Source organism: Ornithodoros turicata, unplaced genomic scaffold (genome assembly GCF_037126465.1).
Source record: "Ornithodoros turicata isolate Travis unplaced genomic scaffold, ASM3712646v1 ctg00000850.1, whole genome shotgun sequence".
In the NCBI taxonomy this organism is placed as follows: domain Eukaryota; kingdom Metazoa; phylum Arthropoda; class Arachnida; order Ixodida; family Argasidae; genus Ornithodoros; species Ornithodoros turicata.
The window spans coordinates 849,756-873,942 of NW_026999405.1; the positions used below are offsets into that span (position 1 = coordinate 849,756).

Genomic DNA, 24,187 nt, shown 5'->3' on the forward strand with positions numbered 1-24,187 from the left:
TGAGTTTTCAAAACGACCCATGAATAAATTGGCATAATTAGGTGAAACCCGGGAGCCCATGGCAGCGCCATGAATTTGGACGAAGTGTTGATCGTTGAATACGAAGTTATTACAGCTAAGAACTAGTTCTAAAAGGGGGATGATAGCGGGCATGGGAAGAATATCGGAATGGTGAGAATTAAGGAAGTGTTCAACAGCAGATAGACCTTCGTCATTGGGAATGTTAGTGTATAGCGAAACGACATCCATTGTTGCCAACAAAATGTCAGCATGGTTACTGAAATGGTCATGGACAGCGTTAATTTTGGAAAGGAAATCGTTTGTGTCTTTGACAAAGGATGGGAGAAGGGGTGGGATGTGTTTGATGCAGTGGTCAGCAACTAAGGATAATTTCTCTGTCGGTGTGTTTATTCCTGAAATAATGGGTTTCCCAGGGTTATTGGGTTTATGAACTTTGATCAAAAGATAAAAATTACCTGGTGTGACGTTCTTAGGCCGCAAGAATTTGGAAATATGGGACGGGATAAGTTTACTAGTGACGAGTTCATCAATTTTCTTATTAATAAGAAGACAAAAGGAAGGGGTTGGATCCTGATCGATAGCTCTGTAGAATGAGCGGTCACTCAACTGCCTGTCTGCTTCCGCGATGTAGTCGGATGTATTGAGAACAACTATACCGCCACCGTTGTCCGCTGGTCTGATAATAATGTCATTACGGGCTTTAAGATTTCGTAGCGCTACTTTCTCACAATTAGACAAGTTATCAGTGTGTACAATAGATTTCGAATAATTGGTCTTGATATCCTTGTGAACGGCCTTGATGTAATTGTCAATAAGGGGGCTAGTTCTAGAGGAGTCCGGCGTCCAGCTAGAGGGGTTTCGGAAGGGCGCAGCATCTGAGCTAGGTTTATCGTGAAAGAAGGTTTTCAGGTGCATTCTCCTACCTAAGTTGTGCAGATCGTGCAGAATTTCAAATTCATCAATATTACGCTCCGTAGGTACAAAACTGAGACCTTTTGAGAGAACACCAAGTTCAGCCTCGTCGAGGGTCACATCAGAAAGATTAAAGACGGTGTTATGGCCAGCCTTCGTGGAAAATGGTTCAGAATTTATCACGTCACAAATGCCATGCGCTAAAATGGGAGATAGAATAAGATTATCACGTTTCGATTTTTTGGTTTTGATTTCGTGAATTTTCTTCAGCTTATTGGCAGTGAATTCAGAGAGATTAAGAACTTCATGTAGAGAGAGTTGGTTCGCAAGCTGTTTGAGCTGGTTATCAATATCTTTCAAGATGTAAGAACTTTCCTGTCTGAGAATTTTAACTAGTTGGAGCGACGCATTATTGAGAGCGGTAGCCCACTTCGTAGAGCTCAAGGGGGAATGGAACTTAAAAGACGGCGTGATGGACAATGATAAACCTTTGGGAATTATACGTTGAGATATACAATCTGTATAAAAACTAAAATTAGACAGGAATCTAGCTTTCCTAGCCAAAAGTTTACGCGCTTTCAAGTAGGGCACTGAATGACGTTCATTGTTCTGTACAAGTCATTGTGTCCGGCCGGACCTGCGTTGTCTAGACTGCTTACGTGTTGTCATAGGGAAGCGACGGCCAACTCTCCTCTGTGCCCCGGCTGGAGCAGAAGAGCGTACTTGAGCAGACGCACCACGCGAAGTAGAAAAAGTCCTTGGTGAAGAACCCACGTTCACACAGTCAGACACCCCTGGAGATGCATCGGGGTGAAGTGGGGATCGCAGGTGGACTCCGGCACTATGGTTAACACACTCCGCAGGAGAGAAGCTGATTACGTTGTCAGCGGCTGGAGAAGAGGCCGGTGGACTGTTGATGGGTGAAGCTGGAGCTTGTGGAGAAGAGGTCTTGGGCACAGGGGTTGTAGGAACCAATGCAGGATGGGAAGCAGAAGGGGCTGGTTGGTCGTTGCACGAGTTAAGTTGTGGGGCGAAGTAGAGGAAGAAGTTTGGACGTTGCGGGACGACGAGGAAGTGAGAGACTTGAGGGTAAAAGGAGAACGACGAGGGGTTTGAGGGTGAGTGTGGACGTGGAAGCGGAGAAGAAAAGACGCTGTAAGATGTAAGTCATTAAAACAGTGGTTGTTGAGTATACCTTGTAGTTGCATTTGTGCCTCGCTTTCCACGGAACGCTTTCGAAGGAACGGGCTTTGCCCCCGAGAGTGGGAATAGGCTCCCACAAATGGCGCCCAGACGTGGGGCCCGAGCTCGTTCGTTCGATGACGTGGAGGACGTGGCACGTTCTATTTTTTTCGTTCCATTTTAGTGTGTCAAGTTTTGTTTCAGTGTGATACCGCCGGATTGTGGTACTTTAATTACTTCGTGTTCTTTCATTTTTTTCTTTGTATCTCGCTTTGTTGGGGCAGCATTTTTGCTGCTCGTTGTGTTTGAGTGTTACAGCTCCCGCCCGGTGCCTGACCCGTGGAGCTGGTGGACCGTACACCGCCTCGCGGGTACAACCTCCGGAGTGGAGCTCCGGTACCCCAACGGTCCCACTCGGAGGAGCGGCCGGTACACGTCGCCCCGGCGCCTACGGAGCCGAGAGGACCGGCCGACGATGTGAAGGCACCTGCAGTGCCTCCATCCCAAGGTACGTCGACTACGGTATCTGCAGTGCCGCAGTCAGACACCACAGCAACGGCAGAGCTTCTGTCACGTATGGCAGAGCTGTGCTCGTTGATGACGCGACGCCTTGATGCCGGGTTGGTTTCGCCGCCGCAGGCACAAGCGCCCGTCCGACTGACAATCCCTGTTCCTACCTCCTCAGGGTATACCGATAGAAAGTCAGTCGCAGACTTCTTGGATGACCTTACTGCCTATCAGGCTGGTATGGGAATCTCAGACGAGGTCTTGATCCTACGCATCCTGCAGGTTGCTTTGGTAGGAGACGCCGCCCGCTGGCTTCGACTGCAGTCGAGATTCACGTCCTTGCAGGACTTCAAGCAGCGGTTTAAAAACGAATTCCTTCCCCCGGATTACGAATATCGTATCCTGGAGGAGCTGCACAAACGTACTCAGCATCCAGATGAGACGTTGGCAGAATTCGTACGGGCCCTGCAAGAGCTGTACAGCAGAGCAGAACCAACTGCAACAGAGCAGCAGCGAGTAGCACGGGCTATCCGTCAGTGCCACCCCCGCTTCCGGCCCTACCTTCGAGCCCATCGCTTTGATAGTCTTGAAGCGTGGGCGCAGGAGGCTCGTACCATACAGGGCGACCTCCTAGCCGAACTCGAATATCGGCCCCCGCCGCCGCCTGAATGGGCGTTAGAACCACGCTGTGCGTGGTCAGCGGGAGCAGCCTCGGTCGAACGCCTACCTGCAGTGGGACAGGATGAGCACCACCGCAATCCTTATGCGGAGCCATCCCGCCGAGCAATTGATCCCTTCCGTCATGGACAGAGGGCGATCCCCGCAGGAACGAGCCATGACAGACCCGTCCTGCCTAATTATCGTGCTCAACCCGGCAATACAGCTGGCGAAACTACCGACAGGCAGCGGGAACGGCAGCGTCTGCCGCGCCCGCAGCCGCAAAGGTCCGTCGGCTGTTGGAATTGCGGCAGCCCCGAACATTTCCGTCGGGACTGTCCGCACCGAGGGCCGAATACCCGTAATGTGCCAACGGGAAACGGCCGCAGCCGACGTCCATGAACGCTCGCTTAACGACGTCGGCTATCTGCCGAGAGAGCGAACGAACGGTCGCTAGCAGCGGCCTTGATCATGCAAAAGCTGGCTCTGCAAGCAGCAAGGCAACCAAAGGAGACGCATTAGCTCCTTTTGCTCTCTCTGTTCGGAATGGCATTCGGGACAGAGAACCAAATATCGCAGTTCGCATTTTGGGCAGAAACTACGTCGCCCTTATAGACACGGGAGCTACACTCTCTCTCATCGGCGACTGTGTTTACGAGCACTGCCTGCAAAGACAAGTAGTTCTGCAGACTACTGAGGTCACCCTTCGTCTTGCTTCCAATGACGTCATTCCAGCACAATCTGCAGTTGTGCTCTGGCTCCGTTTCGATGGGAGACGGCGAAAGCAGCGCTTCGTCCACCTTCCTGGCCTGGCAGTGCCCGTTATCCTGGGCAGGGATTTCATCATCCGGCACAAGTTGGCGCTGGACCTGCCCAATGGAGGATACGTATACCATGGCTCGACAGGGTTCTTCCCCTTCGCCACGGCAGCGGACGATTGCACGGCACAGCAAGCTGCAGCAGTCTCCACCGAACCGTCTGCACTCCCGACTGTCTTGGGGTCATTCCATGGTCCTGAGGAGGAGCGCCGTCAGCTTCAACAAGTACTGCGGCAGTATGACGGTATCTTTACGGAAAAACCCGGTAAGACGTCTCTGTTACAGCATAGCATAGACACGGGTAACGCTAGGCCCTGGCGTTGTAATCCAAGACCTTTGAGCGTACATAAGCGTGCTTTGTTAGACGCTGCTCTAGAAGAAATGCTCCAAACCGGTGCAGTTCAGAGATCCCAGAGCCCTTGGGCGTTTCCTGTCGTCCTGGCTCCGAAACGTGATGGTACGGCAAGGTTATGCGTCGACTATCGTCGACTTAACGCAGTAACTGTAAGGGACTCTTATCCCTTCCCGTCCATCGAATCAATCATGTATTCCCTGGGCAACGCTGCGGTGTTTTCAACGCTTGATTGTAGCAGAGGGTTCTTGCAGATCCAAGTTGCCCCGGAGGATGTCCCGAAGACAGCCTTTACCTGTCATAGGGGTCTGTTCGAGTTCGTACGGATGCCTTTCGGTCTGTCTAACTCACCAGCCAGTTTCCAGCGGTTGATGGACACCGTATTAGGAGATGCGAAGTACAATTTCGCGATGGCGTACATGGATGATGTCGTAGTGTTTTCCAGAAATTTTCAGGAACACTGGGAACACCTGTCAATCGTCCTTGCAAGGATGAAGCAGGCGGGGCTAACCATTAACCCCCGCAAGGTACAGCTGGCATCGCCTAGGATCAGCCTTCTCGGCTTCGTGGTGGACGGAGGCACCATCAGTCCTAGCGATGACAAGCTAAAGGCGATCATGGAGTTTCCGGTTCCCGGTAACGTAAAAGCCTTGCAGCGTTTTCTAGGTATGGTTGGCTTTTACCGGCAATTCATTCCTAATTGTGCTCAGTTAGCGCAGCCGCTTAACCAGTTGTTGCGCAAAGACACACGCTGGCATTGGGGAGAACAGCAGGAACAATCCTTCCGAGCTCTATCTCATGCAATCGCTAATACGGCCAGGCTATATTTGCCCGACCTAAATAAACCGTTTGTTGTGCAAACAGATGCTAGCGATTATGGTGTTGGCGCAGTTCTCTTGCAGGAGCATGACGCTATTCTCTGTCCAGTGGCTTTTGCAAGTCGCACGCTGAATCCGGCAGAACGGAACTATTCCGTCACGGAAAAGGAGTGCCTGGCGATCATCTTCGCTCTCAGGAAGTTTGATCTCTACCTGGATGGCAGCACTTTCACCGTCCAGACTGACCACCAGGCACTCTCATGGCTGCAGCGGCTCCACAACCCAGCTGGACGTCTCGCCAGGTGGGCCCTGAAGCTACAAGGCTACTCCTTCAACGTGGAGTACAGGCGGGGCTCCACGAACGTGGTAGCGGACGCACTATCCCGTGCGCCTCTACCGGAGGGGGAAGAGGTAGGCACCGAGGCGCCTTCTCAACTCCTGGCAGCAGCACAAGTGGCACGGGACGGATCCTCGTCCTGGGGCACGGTCGTGAGCAGAGAGCAGCTCCTACACGCTCAGAGAGCGGACGGCCTTTGTCAGCGGGTGTCTCAATGGTTAGCTGAGCAGGTCTCGGCAGACACCGGAACGTCTGACGGACGGCACGACTCCTATCTGCTGGGCGAGGATGGCATCCTGTTCAGGTACATACCCGAGGCGGATGACGATGACGGTACATCCCCATTCAGAGTCGTAGTGCCACGGAAGCTGCGTAAGTCTTTCATACGTTACTTTCATGACTCGGCCTTGGCAGGTCACAGCAGTGGCAGGAAAACTTATGAAAAGTTATGTCATGTTGCGACATGGCCAGGAATGAGGCAGGACATAACTAAGTATGTTCGTACTTGTCCGATATGCCAGAGAGCAAAACCTCGCGGTGGTTTACCCCCCGGGCGCTTACAGCCGGTTCAGAGCAATAGGCCCTGGCAGATAGTTGCTTGTGATGTGATGGGACCTTTTCCTCGTAGTCCTAGAGGTAACCAGTACCTGTTTGTGGTTACTGATCATTTCACAAAGTGGGTTGAACTGTTTTCTCTCAGGACGCTGACTTCCCAAAGAGTATGGGAACGACTACTCGACACCTTTTGCCGGTTCGGGTTTCCCGCTCAGCTGATCACTGACAACGCAACCTACTTTACAAGTAAGGTGTTCTCAGATTCTTGCGCTGTCTTAGGCATTCAGCACAAGAAGACTTCCCCGTATCACCCTCAGGCTAATATTACCGAACGTGTTAATCGGAACCTGAAGATGATGTTGGTTGCTTTTACTAGTCAGCACCACCGTGATTGGGATCTTCGCCTGACTGAGCTGGCGTTCGCTACACGGACGACGGTCAACAGATCTACAGGCTTCACCCCGGCGTTCCTGAACTTGGGACGAGAGGCTCCTTTTCCAGTAGAGAATGCCCTGGGCCTCCGGGATGGCAGTACCCAGCCTCCTTATTCAAGGTACGCTGAGGACCTCCAGAGCCGACTGGACGTCGCAGCTCGGACGGCTCGGGAGAACTTGGACGTCGCAAGGTTGGACCAGGCTCGCCAGTACAACCGTGGACGACGGAATCTCACCTACAGCGTCGGTGATCTTGTCCTTCGACGGACTCACCCGCTTAGTGATGCGTCACGTGGCTTTGCAGCTTCGCTCGCAGATAGGTGGGATGGCCCCTTCGAGGTAAGTGCGTGCTCCTCCGGCCTCACTTACAGGCTTCGTCGTTGTGACACGGGCGAAGAAACGGGGCCAGTACATATCTCGGACCTGAAGACTTACCACCTCCGAGACCCCGAGAGTGAAGAAGCAGACGGTCAGCTTCCTCCTCTAGACCTGGACCAGGATCCTGTTCCCGGACCTTCCAGGCGCTACAGTTTGCGTCCCCGCAGGCGGCGCATGTAGCTGCCGCTATCCTAGTCGCTAAATCCTAGTGCTCTTGAATACTTGGTCTTTCTTAGTGTGATTTCTGTTTCGCAGTCTTCAACTATAACCTTCTGGGGGAGAGCCTTTTCAGGTTCTCGCGGTCGGAAATTGCTTTCTCACCGTCATCCCCTATTCCTTCTCGCAGCGGCCATGCCTCCCCAAAGAAAGCGTAGTCGCGGGCCTGGACGCTCTCCAGGATCTAGTTCATCTACCGCCCGGCCTCAGGTACCGAGCCGATCCGAGCCACCAACTCACCGGTCAGTGGCTACATGGACCGTCGTAGCGGGAGACAGACCGGTATCATGGGCCTCCCGCTCTCGCTGGACCTCTCAACCGCGCCCGCTTCGCACCGACGACCCGGCGAAAGTGCCTCAACCTTTCAGAGGTCTGTTGTTGACAGACCGACACCTCAATGACCCCCCCGATTCCGCTGACTGCGGAGGAAAAGAGACTTCTGTGTCCTCTGTGTCAAGTCCCTGAGCTGCACCGTCGAACACATCGACAAGGACCGCTTCACCGAGCTAGGCAACAGTCCAACAGCGGGGACGTGGCCTCAGCGCTAGAGACATTGAGGAGGCACAGGCCCGACCTCTTAAGGCCTTCCTCCCCACCGAACCCTGGGGACGACGTGGTCCTGGAGTTCGATGACGACGACCTCTAAACATTCTAAAGTTTTCGGTTGTCAAACTGGGTTCGACGTTTTGCGGTGGGGGAAGTGTGGGGCGAAGTAGAGGAAGAACTTTGGACGTTGCGGGACGACGAGGAAGTGAGAGACTTGAGGGTAAAAGGAGAACGACGAGGGGTTTGAGGGTGAGTGTGGACGTGGAAGCGGAGAAGAAAAGACGCTGTAAGATGTAAGTCATTAAAACAGTGGTTGTTGAGTATACCTTGTAGTTGCATTTGTGCCTCGCTTTCCACGGAACGCTTTCGAAGGAACGGGCTTTGCCCCCGAGAGTGGGAATAGGCTCCCACAAAGTGGAGCAAGAACGTCGGCATAGCGCGCAGTCGTGGCGTCGGTTGTAGAAGTGGATGGTCTCTGATCGACGGGGAAGGGAGGGAAATCTTCCAGACGCAGCTCAAAGGGGGAAGACGTCACAGCTGGGGGTGGGAGGTCTTGCAAGATGTGCGTGAGGATTCCCCTCTTCCCCTTTTTTTGTACAGCAGTGTATATGTCTCTACTATATATACTTATGTGTGTCACCACTTCACTTTGTACCTGAGGAAGCGTGGACCTCCACGCGAAAGCTTGTACAAATTAAACTTAAACAAAAATCTTCAGTGTCGGCTGTGATAAGGCGGTTGTCACCAGCATCAAGGTCAACGCGGCGCAAAGAAAGGTAAAACAAGAGGCGGGAACACTTGCTCCTCTCCCCGAAAATACCGTGCACTTTTCTTTGTGACAATCAAGCAGGCGGGGCTAAAGCCGAATTTATACTGCTTTTTGTAGACTATATCTGTTGCGATACAGTGCATAGTTTCGGTTGGGTGTGCGGTTATCAGTGGAGGACTTCATATTTCTGTGAAAAAAAAAGTGAGGTTCGCTTGACAATTTTCAAAGTTCAATTGAAAAATAAATTTCCCGCAATTAAAAATTGTCCAAAACCTTCCTCAATCGTCGCAAAAGTTTCTACGAGGTAATTGCCGAGAGTCCGACAATCCTCCGGCGAGTACGTAGCCATTTAGAGTATTTTATCACCTAGGGTGAAATACCCTGTATAGAGGTCTTAGATGGTACGTTTGACGACTCGTGACGCATATTTGGCCGTATTTGCCTGAGTCATTGCTAGCGCAATCGACAAAGCCTGTAAATGCAGTTGTAATGATAATTTTCAAATCATCGTACTTTTGCCAAATCACGAAATCATTGTACTTTCGACAAGAACAAAAATACAAAAAGAAGAAAAACACCACCGCTCGCTCACTTCTATAAATTTGTAAATTCTATAAATTTACCGCATTTATTGAAAGCATCAAAAAGTATTTCAGTTTCTGGTGCTCCAATGTCAATTTCTTCTTCGCCTCAAGCTAATGAAGAACGCGAGATTGCCTTCCCTCTATCCGTGCTACACCCTCCACCGTGCACCGGATTACTTGGACGACTCGTTTCTAATGAGCATGTCAGTGGCCTCCATTTTTATATTTGTAGGCTAGGCTAGGCTAGGCTAGGCTAGGCTAGGCTAGGCTAGGCTAGGCTAGGCTAGGCTAGGCTAGGCTAGGCTAGGCTAGGCTAGGCTAGGCTAGGCTAGGCTAGGCTAGGCTAGGCTAGGCTAGGCTAGGCTAGGCTAGGCTAGGCTAGGCTAGGCTAGGCTAGGCTAGGCTAGGCTAGGCTAGGCTAGGCTAGGCTAGGCTAGGCTAGGCTAGGCTAGGCTAGGCTAGGCTAGGCTAGGCTAGGCTAGGCTAGGCTAGGCTAGGCTAGGCTAGGCTAGGCTAGGCTAGGCTAGGCTAGGCTAGGCTAGGCTAGGCTAGGCTAGGCTAGGCTAGGCTAGGCTAGGCTAGGCTAGGCTAGGCTAGGCTAGGCTAGGCTAGGCTAGGCTAGGCTAGGCTAGGCTAGGCTAGGCTAGGCTAGGCTAGGCTAGGCTAGGCTAGGCTAGGCTAGGCTAGGCTAGGCTAGGCTAGGCTAGGCTAGGCTAGGCTAGGCTAGGCTAGGCTAGGCTAGGCTAGGCTAGGCTAGGCTAGGCTAGGCTAGGCTAGGCTAGGCTAGGCTAGGCTAGGCTAGGCTAGGCTAGGCTAGGCTAGGCTAGGCTAGGCTAGGCTAGGCTAGGCTAGGCTAGGCTAGGCTAGGCTAGGCTAGGCTAGGCTAGGCTAGGCTAGGCTAGGCTAGGCTAGGCTAGGCTAGGCTAGGCTAGGCTAGGCTAGGCTAGGCTAGGCTAGGCTAGGCTAGGCTAGGCTAGGCTAGGCTAGGCTAGGCTAGGCTAGGCTAGGCTAGGCTAGGCTAGGCTAGGCTAGGCTAGGCTAGGCTAGGCTCGGCTCGGCTCGGCTCGGCTCGGCTCGGCTCGGCTCGGCTCGGCTCGGCTCGGCTCGGCTCGGCTCGGCTCGGCTCGGCTCGGCTCGGCTCGGCTCGGCTCGGCTCGGCTCGGCTCGGCTCGGCTGGGCTGGGCTGGGCTGGGCTGGGCTGGGCTGGGCTGGGCTGGGCTGGGCTGGGTGTTAGTGCACGTCACAGGACACACAAACTTCACGTTGTGGTCAGCTGTTGCGTAGTGCAGATTCATGTGTGTCCCGTTGACCTCGCGCAGGTAGCTTATGCATCTGTAGTGCTGTCATTCGTCTGTCGCTACCTTCGTGCCCGGTGCGAAGCCCTGCCGAATGAGCGGGCCGGGTGTAAAGAGCTATACTCAGATATCGTCAAAATGGTTTGAACATTATCGGAGCCTTCGATTGTCCTGATGCTTGTCCTGTGCATACATGTCCCGTGTTCATCTGTTGTACGTTCTAACCCCCTCGCCTCCCCGTGAATGGATTACTTTGCCCTACGCTGGAAAAAAAAGTCACACGCACGCTCATAGTACAGACGTAGAGGCGAAAAGAAGCGACGTTGCGATCACTGTCCCGTAATGTTTGTTTGTTTTTTCTTCGCTCGCTTTTGTCGATAGTACAAAAATACAAGATAGAAATGCGCAAGTAAACTTACAAAAGAAAGAGAAAAATAAATAAGAAAAGAAAGCGTTCCAAAAAAATTCACATACTTTTACAATGCCAAGGGGAGAAAACGACACGGAGCAACATATGCTGCTCCTTAAGGTGGGCTTCACCTGACATCAAAACGTTACATTTCGCCATTTTTCGCGGAAACGTACGTACAAATCTAGTGTTAGCGTGTTAGCGCAGCGGTCAAAGTACGCGCGCACGAGAGCGATGAGGGCACGATACCCGCGGCGGGCGAGACGGCCGGGGAGTAAGACAGAGGATTCCGTCGGAAGCATTCGACGCTACACCTTTGGCAATGTCAGACGTTTGTCTTACGTATGAAAGTTTCGTTTTTTTTTCTTCCTACTTCCGATTCCGATTCCATTTTTATCCGACACTAGCCATTCTGGTAGGTTTGTGAATTAGGCTTCACCTAACGCACCTGTGCGCTAGGTGAAGGCGAGTTGCAGAATGGTGACGCCTACCAAAACAATGCCCCGGAAGGAGGCAAATCATGACCAGGAACGGTGTCGATGCCGCTTCGGCTGATTTGCTGAGGCGAGTTTCGTTTCTACTGCAACGCGAGGCTATCGAAAACGAGTAAATATAACGAGTTTCGACAAAAACTGATGTTCCACGAACAAGACTCATTTAAGAGAAAAAAGTTTCATATTCAAAGCGCACTCTGCTGCACGTATACAGCGTCCATATACAGGGTGTCCCAGAAAACGTGTCATTGAATTATAATAGAAAAACTACGCCACCTAGAATCATGCGGTCAACGGCATTCGCTCTTACTAGGTTTTTGCCAACTCCTGATGTGAATCTTATGTACCGAAAGTTTAATTATGTAAATATTTGCTAAAATTTGCCAAGTAAAGGTCTTTTTTTACCCCACCAATATAAAGAGCGTGCCGAATTCACTCAAGTTCATGATAATTGAAGGCGATATTTCCGAGCTATCCCATTCGAAAAAATAGCAAACATCATGCTTTTCGTAGCACCGCACCATAACGCGCGACGACTTTTTGAGCGCAATCGCTCTCAGTCCGACGATAGGGGGTTGTAAACCTATCGCACAGAGTGATAGTAGAAAAAGTGACAGTTCCTGAAATTGGGAGAGGGAATGTGCGATCCCAGCGAAAGTCGGCCTGATAAGACCTGTGTTATCTCTTTCTGCGTTGCAGGTGTGGGCTGGGTTTCCAACCTCCTTTCGTTGGACTGAGAACGATTTCGCTGAAAAATTTGTCGCGCGCTAGCTCCGTAGAGCATGACGTTCGGCTATTTTTTCTGATGGGATAGCCCCTGAATATCGCTGTCAATTATCATTAATTCCCTATCATTAAAAGCGACCTTTACTTGGCAAAATTCCGACTTCAATTCGCAAAAATTTACATTATTAAAATTACGTTGCACGACCTTCACATCAGTCGGTGGCACAAACCTAGTAAGAACAAATGCAGTTGACCGCATGATCCTACGTGGTGTAGTTTTTCTAAATTATAATTCAATGACACGTTTTCTGGGGCACCCTGTATACTGGGATGCTCAAGATATTCCTCTCCAGACCTTCTGCTCTCCTCTCCAGACCTTCCGATACCGATAGCTTCCGATTAGAGCTCTGCCGGGCCCGGGCCCCCGACCCGGCCCGCGGGCCGAGCCGGGCTTGTTATTGGGTGTGTGCTCCGGGCCGGGCCGAGCCTGTGCCGACAAAATACGCTAGTACCGCGGGCTGGGCCGGGCCCGGGCCGACAAATATGTTTCCGAGAGTCAGGCCCCGCCGGGCCACGCAGTTAATTCATACAATGGAGATGCGTTAGTTCATATCATCATGCGCTTGCGTCATTCCTGTGCATATTTTGCAAAGACAAGCAAGGGATACTGCATTAGGCATATGATTCGACCCTCTGGAACATTCTGAAAACCACTTTACATTGCTCCTCACTCCTCACGTATTTCACAATCACTTGGCAAAGCTTGGTGAGATGGGTATGGACTGGGAGAAGGAGTTTGTCGACCGCATCCTGTACCTCCGCAAAAGCTTGACAGTGTAACGATAACGCCCATGCCCGCGTACGTTCTGGATTTAATTTGGTCTGGTGCGGTTATGGTGTTAAACCGCCATCACTTGTATGTTTGTCTTCTCTCCTTATAAATTTACTGGTAAATTTGTTGGATAATCGCCAGAAACGCGTACGTCGCGGCTGGAAATACTATGCCAGGATCTACTCGCCGGGTCACCGGGCCGGGCTCTATTTGCTTAGACTCCGGGCCGGGCCGGGCTCTAGTCACTGGGTCACCGGGCCGGGCCGGGTCGGGCTGCATAAAAATATGAAGGCCCGGGTCGGGTCGGGTCGGGCCGGGCCATTTTTCGATGCGCCCGGGCCGGGTCGGGCCCAGAAAAGTTGGCCCGTGCAGGGCTCTACTCCCGATACCGTCTACCAAGCTACAGTAAGCGGTACATATTGCTGCAATACTGCAGGTATCACTTGAACCTCCATGAGAGCCCTCCTGTTGATATGGTTGTGCCTCCTCTTTGTATGCCTGCAAGAATTCAAAGAAATCTGCCCCCATTCACTGTGTTGTCCTCTACTTGTTCGCAGATGCTCAAAATATTCCTCTCCCGACCTGAAGACAGCTTCCGATTACGTCTACCAAGCTACCAAGCTGCAGCAAGCGGTATATATTGGTGCAATACCGCAGGTATCACTTGAACCTCCATGAGAGTCCTCCTGTTGATATAGTTGTGCCTCCTCTGCCACATCGTGCAAGCCTGCAAGAATTCAAAGAAATCTGCCCCTATTCAATTTGTTGCCCTCTACATGTTCGTAGATGCTCAAGACATCCTTCTCCAGACATGAAGATTACTTCCGATTACCGTCTACCAAGCTACCAAGCGGTACATATTGCTGCAATACCACCGATGTGACTAATTCCGTGTGAATCCCCTTCTGCCATTTTAAAAGAGTGTCACTACCTCTTTGACACTTGTTCACTCTACGCGACAAATTTCCCGAGACATGAGAAATGTCGCAGCAGACAAACTAGTGTACACTAATGCTAAGCAAAAGTGCCCGATGCAAAGCATGAAACCAAGTCCCTCAATGTAGACAAGAATAGGCATTGCCCAGTAGGATGTCAAAATGACGCGGACGCATTGCCCTTCCACCGACAGTTGGTTCGCTCCGGTCCATGACTGGTACACCTTGACAACTGCCCTGGGTATATTGTACCAAAGCAGCCCACAAAAGACACCCGGATGCAGCGTGAAAACAAGCGCAAGGTATGGCCGCCCTACAGCTAAGAACACTGCTAGACCCGTCAGGTACACAATTGCGAGCGCGGTTTTCGCCATCATCTTTCCGCCACGAAGCAGTTGATCGACTAGAAGTTTCATCCTGAAAGAAATGACAGAAGGGAATTAGATACGCGAAGAGAGAGAAGGTAGACGCGAGGAGAAGTAAACACGAAGAAGATATAGACGCGAAGAGGGCAAACACGAAGAAGAGATAGACGCGAAGAAGAAAAGACAAACACGAAGGAGAGATAGACGCGAAGAAAAAAGGCAAACACGAAAAGGAGACGGTAGACGCGAAGAAGATACTAGAGAGGAAAAGACGATAGAAGAAGAGAAGAGAGGAAAGACGGAAAAAGAGGAGACGGAGCGACTGGAGGTTCGGAAAGATTGGCGATCGATGGAGATGCACCGTTTTGCAATTAAGTACTCCCTTCTCATCGTCTATGGTGAAACGCCAGTTGCCTTTACCACCTAGCGGCACTATACGGAGCACCAGTGCATGGAGCACCTAGCGGCTGTCATTAGATGGTCTGACCTTTCCCCGTATATCTTTCCTTTTCTCTGCAAATACCCCCTGGTTTTGGTCACGACAACGGTTTCGAAAACATGATAAGCCAATGGCGCTGTTCCTTTGTACGGGGTGATATCACATTGCCAAACTTGGATTTGGTAACTTCCTTTTCCGTAGGGCTTTCCATGTATTAAAACTCACAGGAAAAGGGAAGAGGAAGAAGTTATAGTCTCTGTGAGAAAATGGCAAAATAACAAAATTCGCCGGCCGCAACGCGGTGCTCGCGTGCCCTGGAAAGCCAGATATTGAGACCTATAGCCTTCACACTGCGTTATTTTGCGAACGACTTCATCAAAAACAATGGTAGATAATAAGGGTTTCTTCGCATGACGTCATTCGCTGGAGACCGCCACTGTCGCTTGCAGGTAGATGTGCTGCATACTCTAGGCACTGATCTCTATGTATAAAGGCTGGAGCGCGCATAGGAGAGGGGCGCGTGGGAGAGAGGTGCGGCAACAGGGCGCCATGTTGGAAGGCCCACTGGCGCCTGCTGTTCCCATAGGAAACAATGGGAAGCGATTGGACTTTGAGTATTTATTGCGATTTAAACGCACCTCATTGCTGATTAGCAGGCATCTTTCTTAGGAATCAGTGTGCTGATGTATTCCAAATGTGCTTCAGTCGTGTTCCTGTAGTTTTTAATGGTAATTGCCTTCTTTTTCTTCTCCGCTGCCTGTATTCCGAATGGGGGGTCGTAACTGTCGTTCACAGGGCGCATACGCATGAAGGTGAATTTGGTGAATGTTAACCTATAAAATTAATTATTTTTGCTCAGGAAGGTTTCACACTGTTTGTTATTGTAAGGTAATTCCGTTTTTATATTTTTTGTTTGTTTTCCTTTGTTGTTCGGTTTTCGTGTGGTGTTCCGCGGTTCTCGTTCGTTATGATGTTGTTTGGTATTGTACGGTTGTAGTTTGACTTTTTCCTTTATCGTATTATGTTCTACGAGTGTCTCTGGGTGTGTCCTGCAATAAGACATCGATCCTTCTTCTGAAGAGGCTCATTATTTTATTCTACCACATCAGCATCCAGCAATGGGCGATGAAACTCCCTATTCCTCATCTAAAAATAACGTTATTGTCACGAGTGCTTTCCAGTTGTTCAGCTGTCAGCGTATTTCATTCCAGAAATTCGAAGCGCTGTGCACGAAGAGCATGCACATGCATGACTTATCACATACACTGTAGGAGCGACTGCACATACGAGGTTAACGCAGCAGTTTATTTACTTCCACAGTACCTCACAAATTAAAAGAACAGCGGAACAAATTGGCTTATTGGCGCAGGTTCCTCATCCGCTTCTTCGGCACAGCTGAGCGACTGTGAGGGGAACCTGCAAGTACAAGCGCATTGTTTATAGAAAATACATGGTCTTGAGATTTGTAGGAGCAGCCACAAATGCTTTCTTAGTACGTAATGGCACCAGCGAAGCAGCAATGCAAACAAATCCGAGATCAGATGCATGCGATACGAATAAACATATTTTTCCTCAAAATAAAGACTTACCTGCGAAAAATTATCCCTCTTTCTCTGCCCGTGTGAAGTGTACTCAAAGCTGCAACAAACTAGCATGACATACCCTTTAGTTTAAAGTAAATTTTAAAAAATACGGGCAGCCCCGCTTGAACTAAATGCAGACGACAGAATGCGTTGGGCCCACAAATATGGCGGCCGGTGACCACGCTGTGGAGCACCCTATGCGTGATCCAGCCTATATACTATAGAGGTCAGTGACTGTAGGTCCCGTCCAAGCCGCTACCCATATCGCACCCACCGTATATTTGTAGATGGGCAGAAATCCAGCGAACCGGTAGAAATGTAGGAAAGGAGTTGCCTCTGGACAGAAGCCGCCGATATTTCGAACAGAGAGCGGCTTCTGTCCTGCTGAGGCAACTCCCTCTTACACCGTATATTTGGTGTTTCAAAGTTATTGTGCAGCGTGATTTGTAGCATATCCAAGCAATTTTCATGTTTTCGACGGTAATAGTCACCCAAAAAGCATATGGCAGCGAACTAATGCGGGAACATTACTTCGAGGGACCTACAGTATGCCGGCGAGGTGACATCAGTGAATAAACCCTCCTCTATACCCTCAAGACTCGGTCATTTAATTTTTTTCGCGTGCCCTCTCGGTATTTCTTCAGTCCACAGAGGACATTACTGGAGCGCTGCTGCGACTTGAAAGGCAGCCATGTTTGTTGACATAGTGTGTCGTGTAGCGCTATGGTCTTTCTAGCCCGCCATATATAGGAGCGCTAACCAAGGGTGCGTTCTAAGAGAAACTCGCGGGTCGAGTAGATCAACTCTGGATTGTGAACATAGAGAACAACGTTGATTTTCCAAGAGTCACTCTACTTACGCAGCAAATATTTATGTGCATTCTACATTGCACCCTCAACATATTGTCAAACTTTATCACGAATGAGAAAGCCGTCTTTATTGAACATACTGCGCACCCAATTGCAGTGATCGAGTCGTGCCCAATATTCTCCATTGCGTGATCGAGTCATGCCCACGTGACCCCGGAGAAATCCCGGGTCGAGTAGATCAGAACAAGTAGCTTAGGAACGTGTACTCAGAAAGACGTGTACTTAACATGTACTTAGGAAGGCTCAAGTAGCTTAGGAACGTGTACTCACCTCGACTGAGTAAAGATGGCGACGCGTAATGCGCGTTCGGTCGGTTCGATAATCACCCGCGCAATACCACTGGGAGTTTAATGGCGCATTGACAACAAAGATCATAATGCGCGCAATACCACTATAGGTGCATTCTTTTCGCTTGCACCTCCTGCACCAGATCTGAACTGGGTTATTTGCGTGATGCACTTTCCTGTTGAAAAGAAAGGCATTACTAATAAAGTTCCTTTCAGCTGGAAAGTGCAGCTCCCGAAAACCCGTTTCGTGTGGAGTCCAAAGTAGTGCAGTCCAGTGCAAGTGAAAATAATGAGCTTACTATTTTACTTCGAGGATGAGGACGACGAATTGTGGGCACTGATCGCGAGCTTGATGGAGGACGACTGTCCCACCGAAGAAAGGTACAACTTTCTTTGCTAAAGTACGCATATGCTGACCTCTGCACCCTTCACGCATGTGTTTTTAGTGCCGGAACTTGTACTACATCAAATTATTTCAGAGAAAACCGGAATATTAAGATTTCGGCTAACTACAATAGCCAGTGCTTGACGAATGCTGCCCACAATTTTCCTACAGGATTCCAGCGGCCAGGATACGGGGCTATACGCCGAAATTACCGTGCCCGCCCAAAGCCCGGAATCGTTCCGAAGACACTTCAGGCAACAGAAGTCTTCTTTTGAACGACCAGTGTTGCTGCTAGCGCCCAGCATCATGCCCGAAATAAAATGGGCAGCGACAGAAGCACCGAAGCAGCCCATGATGTTCATTTGGTGGCTTGCAAATACGGAAAGTTTCAGCTAAACAACTCTCTCGCAAATAGTAACACTGCTCAACAGTTGCGTGTGTACATCAGTGTTTGGAGATGGTCAGGTAATATGAGTAAAATTATCAGGAAAAACCAGGAAAAGTCGGAGAATTGAAATAGTAAAGTTTGGTAGACACCCTGCGTTGTAACTAGTTCCCTTTCAGAGGCAACTGCCTCAACACTGCTGTACATACACACTGCTCGCTCGTTTTTGGAACAAGACATCAATGAAGTTTTATCTGACATGTATCTGCAGGTCTATTGGAGACAGATTTAACGTCACGAATTAAGTCGTCAGTGTTTCGTGTTGTGAAGCGTGTTGGCATGGCGCCATTGGGTCACTCACGACACTTCATACGGTGGCCCACACAAGAGGAGGCGCTGCACATCGTGTTGCGCTTTGAATCAAAGGCAAGATTCCCCCAAGATGCTTGGTGCCATCCATGGAAGCCACATCCCAATAAAAGCATCCCGCAAGGACTCACGGGCATATGTAAACCGGAAGGGGTTTCACTCCCTTAACCTCCAAACAATCTGTGATGACAAACTAGGGTTCGTTTACTGCAGCGCTGGTGAACCAGGCTCCTACCAGGATGCACGGGTATTTCGGCGATCTGATTTTGCGCGTAATGGTGAGACCCGAAATGTTTCCACTGAACAGCATATCTAGGGGGATGCTGCCTATCCATTCAAGAGATACCTAATCACCCCATATAGGAACAACGGGAAATTGACCTCAAGTCATACACCTTTCAATAAGAAGCACTCGAAGTTTGGAGTTGTTATCGAGTGTCCATTCGGGCTGTTGATGTCTCGCTTCCGGAGACTTATTTACATGGAGACGCGTCGCCTGGACATCGCAGCGACACTCATTGCTGCTGCATGTATCCTTCGTCCATTGAGTGGGGAGAGGAATAGACAGGCACAGGGTACAAGTTCGACAGCATAGAGCAAGAAGAAGCAATAGCGGAGGATCAGGATAGACGGAAAGAAGTGGGCACACAGAAGCGAGATGCCATAATGAATCGCTTGTGAACTAATCTTCAAGAAGACCACGCAAGTACATGTAATTAGCTTTTATCAATTGATTCTTTGAGGTATTGTTCAAATAAAACTGTGAATCTCTCTGCCTCCTTGTACCCTCCTCTCTTCCAACTCTAACCTGCGCTTCATGACGTCAAGGAGGTCGTCATAGCTGTGCCTCCTCTTCCGTGCTGGTGAGTCTGGTTGGGAGTCTGGCTCCTCCGTCACAGTTAGGCCTGTCGATGAACTCGCAATTACCACGGCGTTGGTCGACGCACTTTTGCATTGGAGACTTGTCCAAGAAGACCCAGTTTTTCCTATTTTTTGCAGTGCACAAAAGTATCGCAGGCCTGTCACTCTAAAACCATGTACGCTCAGTGCAGCTCACCTATTGTCCCACTCTGCCTGTTATGGTCCTTGGGCCTCCTGATATTTCTTTTTCGAGTTTTTCCATTTATTTTCCACCAGCAGTGGTGTGAAAACATGGCCGCCTTCCTGAAGACCGACAGATGTGCTAGTGGAAAATAACGTGGAATAGAGCAGGCTGCACACAAATACATACAGAAAGAAAATGCAAAGTGCAAAACAATTTTTGCCAATTTGCTTCCACATACAAACATAAGACAAGCAGCATAGCACTTACGTTGACCAAAACACCTGGGGTGCAGGCCCCTTCTTTGGCAGGCCTTCACAAAGTGCACTTTCCGTCAATTTCGCTGGGCCCCGTGATCAGGAGACTCTTGCATGTAGTTGCAGGAGTCTCGTAGTTGTGTTGTGGGAGACAGGAAACTGGGATAAGGTCTGCCGGCATGTGAGACGCGCATGGCACCTGCATATTCTCGGCGGGGCTGTCCTCACGCTCGTTCTGGAGAGCACTTTGTGTATCTGGGAATAAGAAAAACAAAACGGGAAAGTCATTTTCAAGCATGTTTGAACAGCGCCGTGTCGAACTATAAGCCAGCGTAAAATGTAAGAATGTGGCAAAATCTCATTTAGAAAATCTATGCAGGAAATGTTGCATGGAAATGTAGCATCGCTTGAAATACTAATTAGCGATGCCCTGAAAAAAAAGGCAACATGCACTGCTAATCACGCGGCACGTGGTACAACAATAGTAAGATCCCATTCTAGCATAGTTACAATAGCAAAGGGCTAAATAACCTTATAAATCGGATGTAAGACTTACTTTGAAGTCCCCCATAGTGCACGTCTCGGATATGATCGTGGGCGTCAGCCTCCTTTCCGAATATGCGGTCGCAAAATCCGCACCGAAAAATCATTGCCACCTTCTCTGCCATCCACGAGTCTATTATGTGCCGTCGCCACACAATGCACTTCCAGCGGATTAGTTTTCGTTTAGTGTTTCGGTTAGTGTTTCGACCACGGAACACGCAGACGACAGGCGCTTCCGCGGAAAACAGCAGACGACACTCCCATGACGTCACTTCCCCTGTCGGCTTTGAGGGGGTGAGTTGGACCGAGTTAACCCAAATCCGACCCGATCTGGTTTTGGAACGCGAGTAAAGACGCCATCGAGTTACTCGACCCGCTTTTGGAACGGCGCTTCGGTAGAGATCTACTCCCGAGTTGATTCGATTAAGGTTCGAAACGCACCCCAAGACACATAGGATGCGTTCCAGAACAAACCCACGAGTCGAGTAGGTCACATGACCGAGTTGTATCATGTGACCACAGAGTACGCGCCCGGTCGACTAGCTTTGGGAACGCATGGGGGACTCCGACCGAGTTAAGATGGAGGCCGGTGTCATCACCGCTTTCATCTTGCGCGCGTCAGATTTAGTTTGCAGAGACGACGATAACGACGACTGGGAATGTATTGAACAAGGTTAAAACTTGGACGGGTTGGTATGACACCTTCGCACACCTTCGCACTGCGGTTTTTATCGATTTTAAAAAGGGAATGTATTGTGAGCTGTTTACAGGAGTCACCATGCCCCGTCGGACATAGTTGAACTCTGTCTTGTTGGCCCAGTGGGCATTTGGCTTTTTCAGCACTCTGTGTATTTAGTCACTTACTGGACAGTTACATTCAGAGATTGCTTGTCTGGTAGTACTTCTTCCAAGACACTGCACAATTTTCCCCCCTCTACTGGAGAATGAAATGGAAAAGAAGCTGACATTGTGGTCATTTATTTGTTAATTTTTTGTGGGATGGAAGACTTCACGTACCATTAGCTACCCTAAATGCAACAAGTGGACACATCCCGTTGCATTTGGTAGTCAAAAGAAATAAAAAAAGGAAGAATATTAACATCATGACGACAGAAGGTGAAAAATACAAAAGGTGGAAGCTGCTAGTTGGAATCCTAGAACTGAGTTAGTGGTGCGGGCGTGGTTAGGTCACGGAAATGTCCGCGGCGTCGAATTCGAATGTAAGCTGAACGGCTGAAACAAAACATGTAATCAGAGCGCGATGAAGCGGTTCTGATAGTACACGTATCGCGAAGCGCGCAAAAGCCTCCTGTTTCATTCACCTTGAAAGAAGTCTGGGCTTGGGCGAAAAGAGGGGAAATTCGTGACCGAGTTCTGTCGTGTTGTCCCTTCCTTCCGCAGCTCATAATTTATCCAAGTTCCACCCAGGCATTTATCCACCAGCTATCCTGCGCCTATGCTACATATTTTATCTGAATCCTGTTCACACGAACGTACGGACAAACCTTCTTACAAGTGTGAAGGCAAAGGAAGAAAATTAATATTCCATTTAAAATCCAATTTCGGACACACGCACACAAAAGTAATCATAATAATAATGCTGGTCAGTAATAGCCCTTACTCCTAATATAGTTTTGAACGTTTCACATAGAGCTCTGCCTTTACAAGGACAACGTGGCTACAAGGCAGTGAAACAAATAAACATTGCAGGGCAGCTGTTAGTGAACATATGCTAAATAGATAATGGCAAAGCGATGTACGTGAAGACAAAATAGAAAGGCGCACCAGCGAGACTGACTTTGTCCTGGGAAATATATCCGGCTCACATGTCTTTGGGCGTTCGCCTGCCATTTCGGTGTCCATTTGTGTATTGATAACCCGTCGTGGAGGCAGTGGCGTATTTAGAGCTACCTGCGCCCATGGCAACCAGTGAGTCCTCGTCCCTGTTCAGGCACATATCGAGGACACAGTTGGTCGTGTTTTGTAAATACTTTAATGAAATCCACAGAACTACTACACATGGAGATGGCCCACTAACGTCACATGATAGCCTTTCTGGCTTTTGCTGCTGCAAATTTGTCGATAATGTCACTGAAATCAATTTCTTCTGTTTCGTCTCGTTCAACACTTAGGACAGCAAGGTCGGAAAGCCTGTCCTGGCCCATTGATGCTCTTAAATACGAAAGTATCAGCTTTAGCTTGCTAAATGACCGCTCACAGCTGGCAATTGAAACTGCGATCGTAAGCATTATCTGGACCGCAACCGGAAAGTTCGGGAAGACATTCTCATCTCCAGGAAGTCACATCACTTTACACCTGCCCCAGCCCGACAGACGGGTTCAGGTCAACCCTCTTGTTGGTCCGCCCTATACGAACTCCTCTTTTCGTCGGGTCGATTTTTTTGCTCAGATATCTCTCTCAAAGTCCCACTGCTGGGATCGGCTTGCTACCTAAACATCCTCAAATGCTGCTGTCGCGTCTCGAGTAACCGTACAGGGTACTGGGATCTCCCTTTTGTTTAGGCTGCTTTGGTCTCGGCCGTGACAGTCGCTCACTGAGCTGGTTCGGTTAGCTCACGGTGCCCCGTTCTCGTCAAATACGTCACGCGCCCAGTTTAGCTACCTCGTGGTTAACATGATGTCCTTGGGGATGCGTTTTCGTGTGGTCCGCACTAGGTTTCACACTGCAACCTCTCTAATGGCGGGTGCTTTATATCATTTATGAATGTGCCAGGTTGAGTGCCCGACCTGGCACATTCACACCCGACCACATAATGGCGCCCCTGTTCACCTGGCGCCCATGGCACCTGTCCACACCTGCCACACCCTAGATACGGCACTGCGTGGACGTCGAGGCTTTTCGACAACCAAACGTTCAGCTGGTTTCGATACCGCGCTTTCGCGGAAAAGAGCAGACGACAAAAGCCTGACGTCATTACTCGAGCGAACCTTCCCTGACCGGCCATCCGAGGAGAGTTGAATCGAGTTAACTCTTTGGTTACTCCACCTTGTTTTGGAACGCGGTAAGTGACGTCCGGCGCTTCGGGTAGAGAGCTACTCCCGAGTTGACTCGAGTAGGTCCCGGAACGCACCCATACTTCCAGCCACGTTGAGGTTTAGAACATCACGAGCTTTACTCCCCTCCCCGAGCCCACGAGCACTCTTCGTCGTCTTTCACATGTGTACTTCGATAACATCACAACTCATATTTCACCTTTTTACGTAAAACTTAGCTAGGGGCATTTCTCTTTGCACTTTACACAGGGTGTCCCAGGGTGCGTTTTTTTATTCTACCCGGGTAACTCAGGGGTAACCCTTACTGGGCGGAAAATCGAGGGTGACGGAAGTGACGTCATAACCTACCGGCGAAAATTCAAGTCTCGTCGCTGGAAGGTTACTCTGGGTACCTACTCTCACTGACCCAGCTCAGCAGGTGGGTAGCAGAGGGTTATGACGTCACACCACGTCAAGTGAGAGTCCCGCGTCTTTTAACTTTGCGATTCCGAGCATATTTCGGTGGCTTTAGCACGACTGTTGTTTCGTTGGATGGATGCCTTTTTCTTCCTTCGTCATCATCTTCCGCTTCGTCAAATGCGTCAAGCAGCACAAGTGCCGCAACTTCTAAAATCATGTCCTCGTCAAAAACGTCGTCTGCCTCTGCCGCCATGTTCGCAGAGATGGGCGTAACTCGTAATGGGCGAAAATTTCTAAACGGGGGTACCTACCCACAGATCACGTGACATCTCACTCGGGTCACGTGGTGCGTAACCCGAGGGGTTACCCGGGTAGAATAAAAAAACGCACCCCCAGCTAAATGCGAACACATTTCTTAAAAATTTATATATCACGTTTTCTGAGATGAAATCAATTGCAATATGCTGAAGGGC

The 24,187-nt window shown here is 49.8% G+C and overlaps 1 protein-coding gene across 1 annotated transcript; it reads left to right on the forward strand.

Moving 5' to 3' along the window:
* Window positions 1-2,803: 2,803 nt before the first annotated feature.
* LOC135375305 (uncharacterized) lies at window positions 2,804-3,674 on the forward strand. The gene is made up of 2 exons (XM_064608043.1): window positions 2,804-3,487; window positions 3,523-3,674. Exons 1-2 carry the CDS (start codon window positions 2,863-2,865, stop codon window positions 3,642-3,644), a joined length of 747 nt encoding a protein of 248 aa, XP_064464113.1. The 5' UTR covers window positions 2,804-2,862; the 3' UTR covers window positions 3,645-3,674.
* The last annotated feature ends 20,513 nt before the right edge of the window (window positions 3,675-24,187 follow it).

Coding starts and splice junctions, on each gene's coding strand:
- LOC135375305 (XM_064608043.1), top strand. CDS start 2,863: ATGGGAATCTCAGACGAGGTCTTGATCCTACGCATCCTGCAGGTTGCT. Junction 3,488..3,522: donor CGTCCTGCCTAATTATCGTG/CTCAACCCGGCA, acceptor GAAACTACCGAC/AGGCAGCGGGAACGGCAGCG.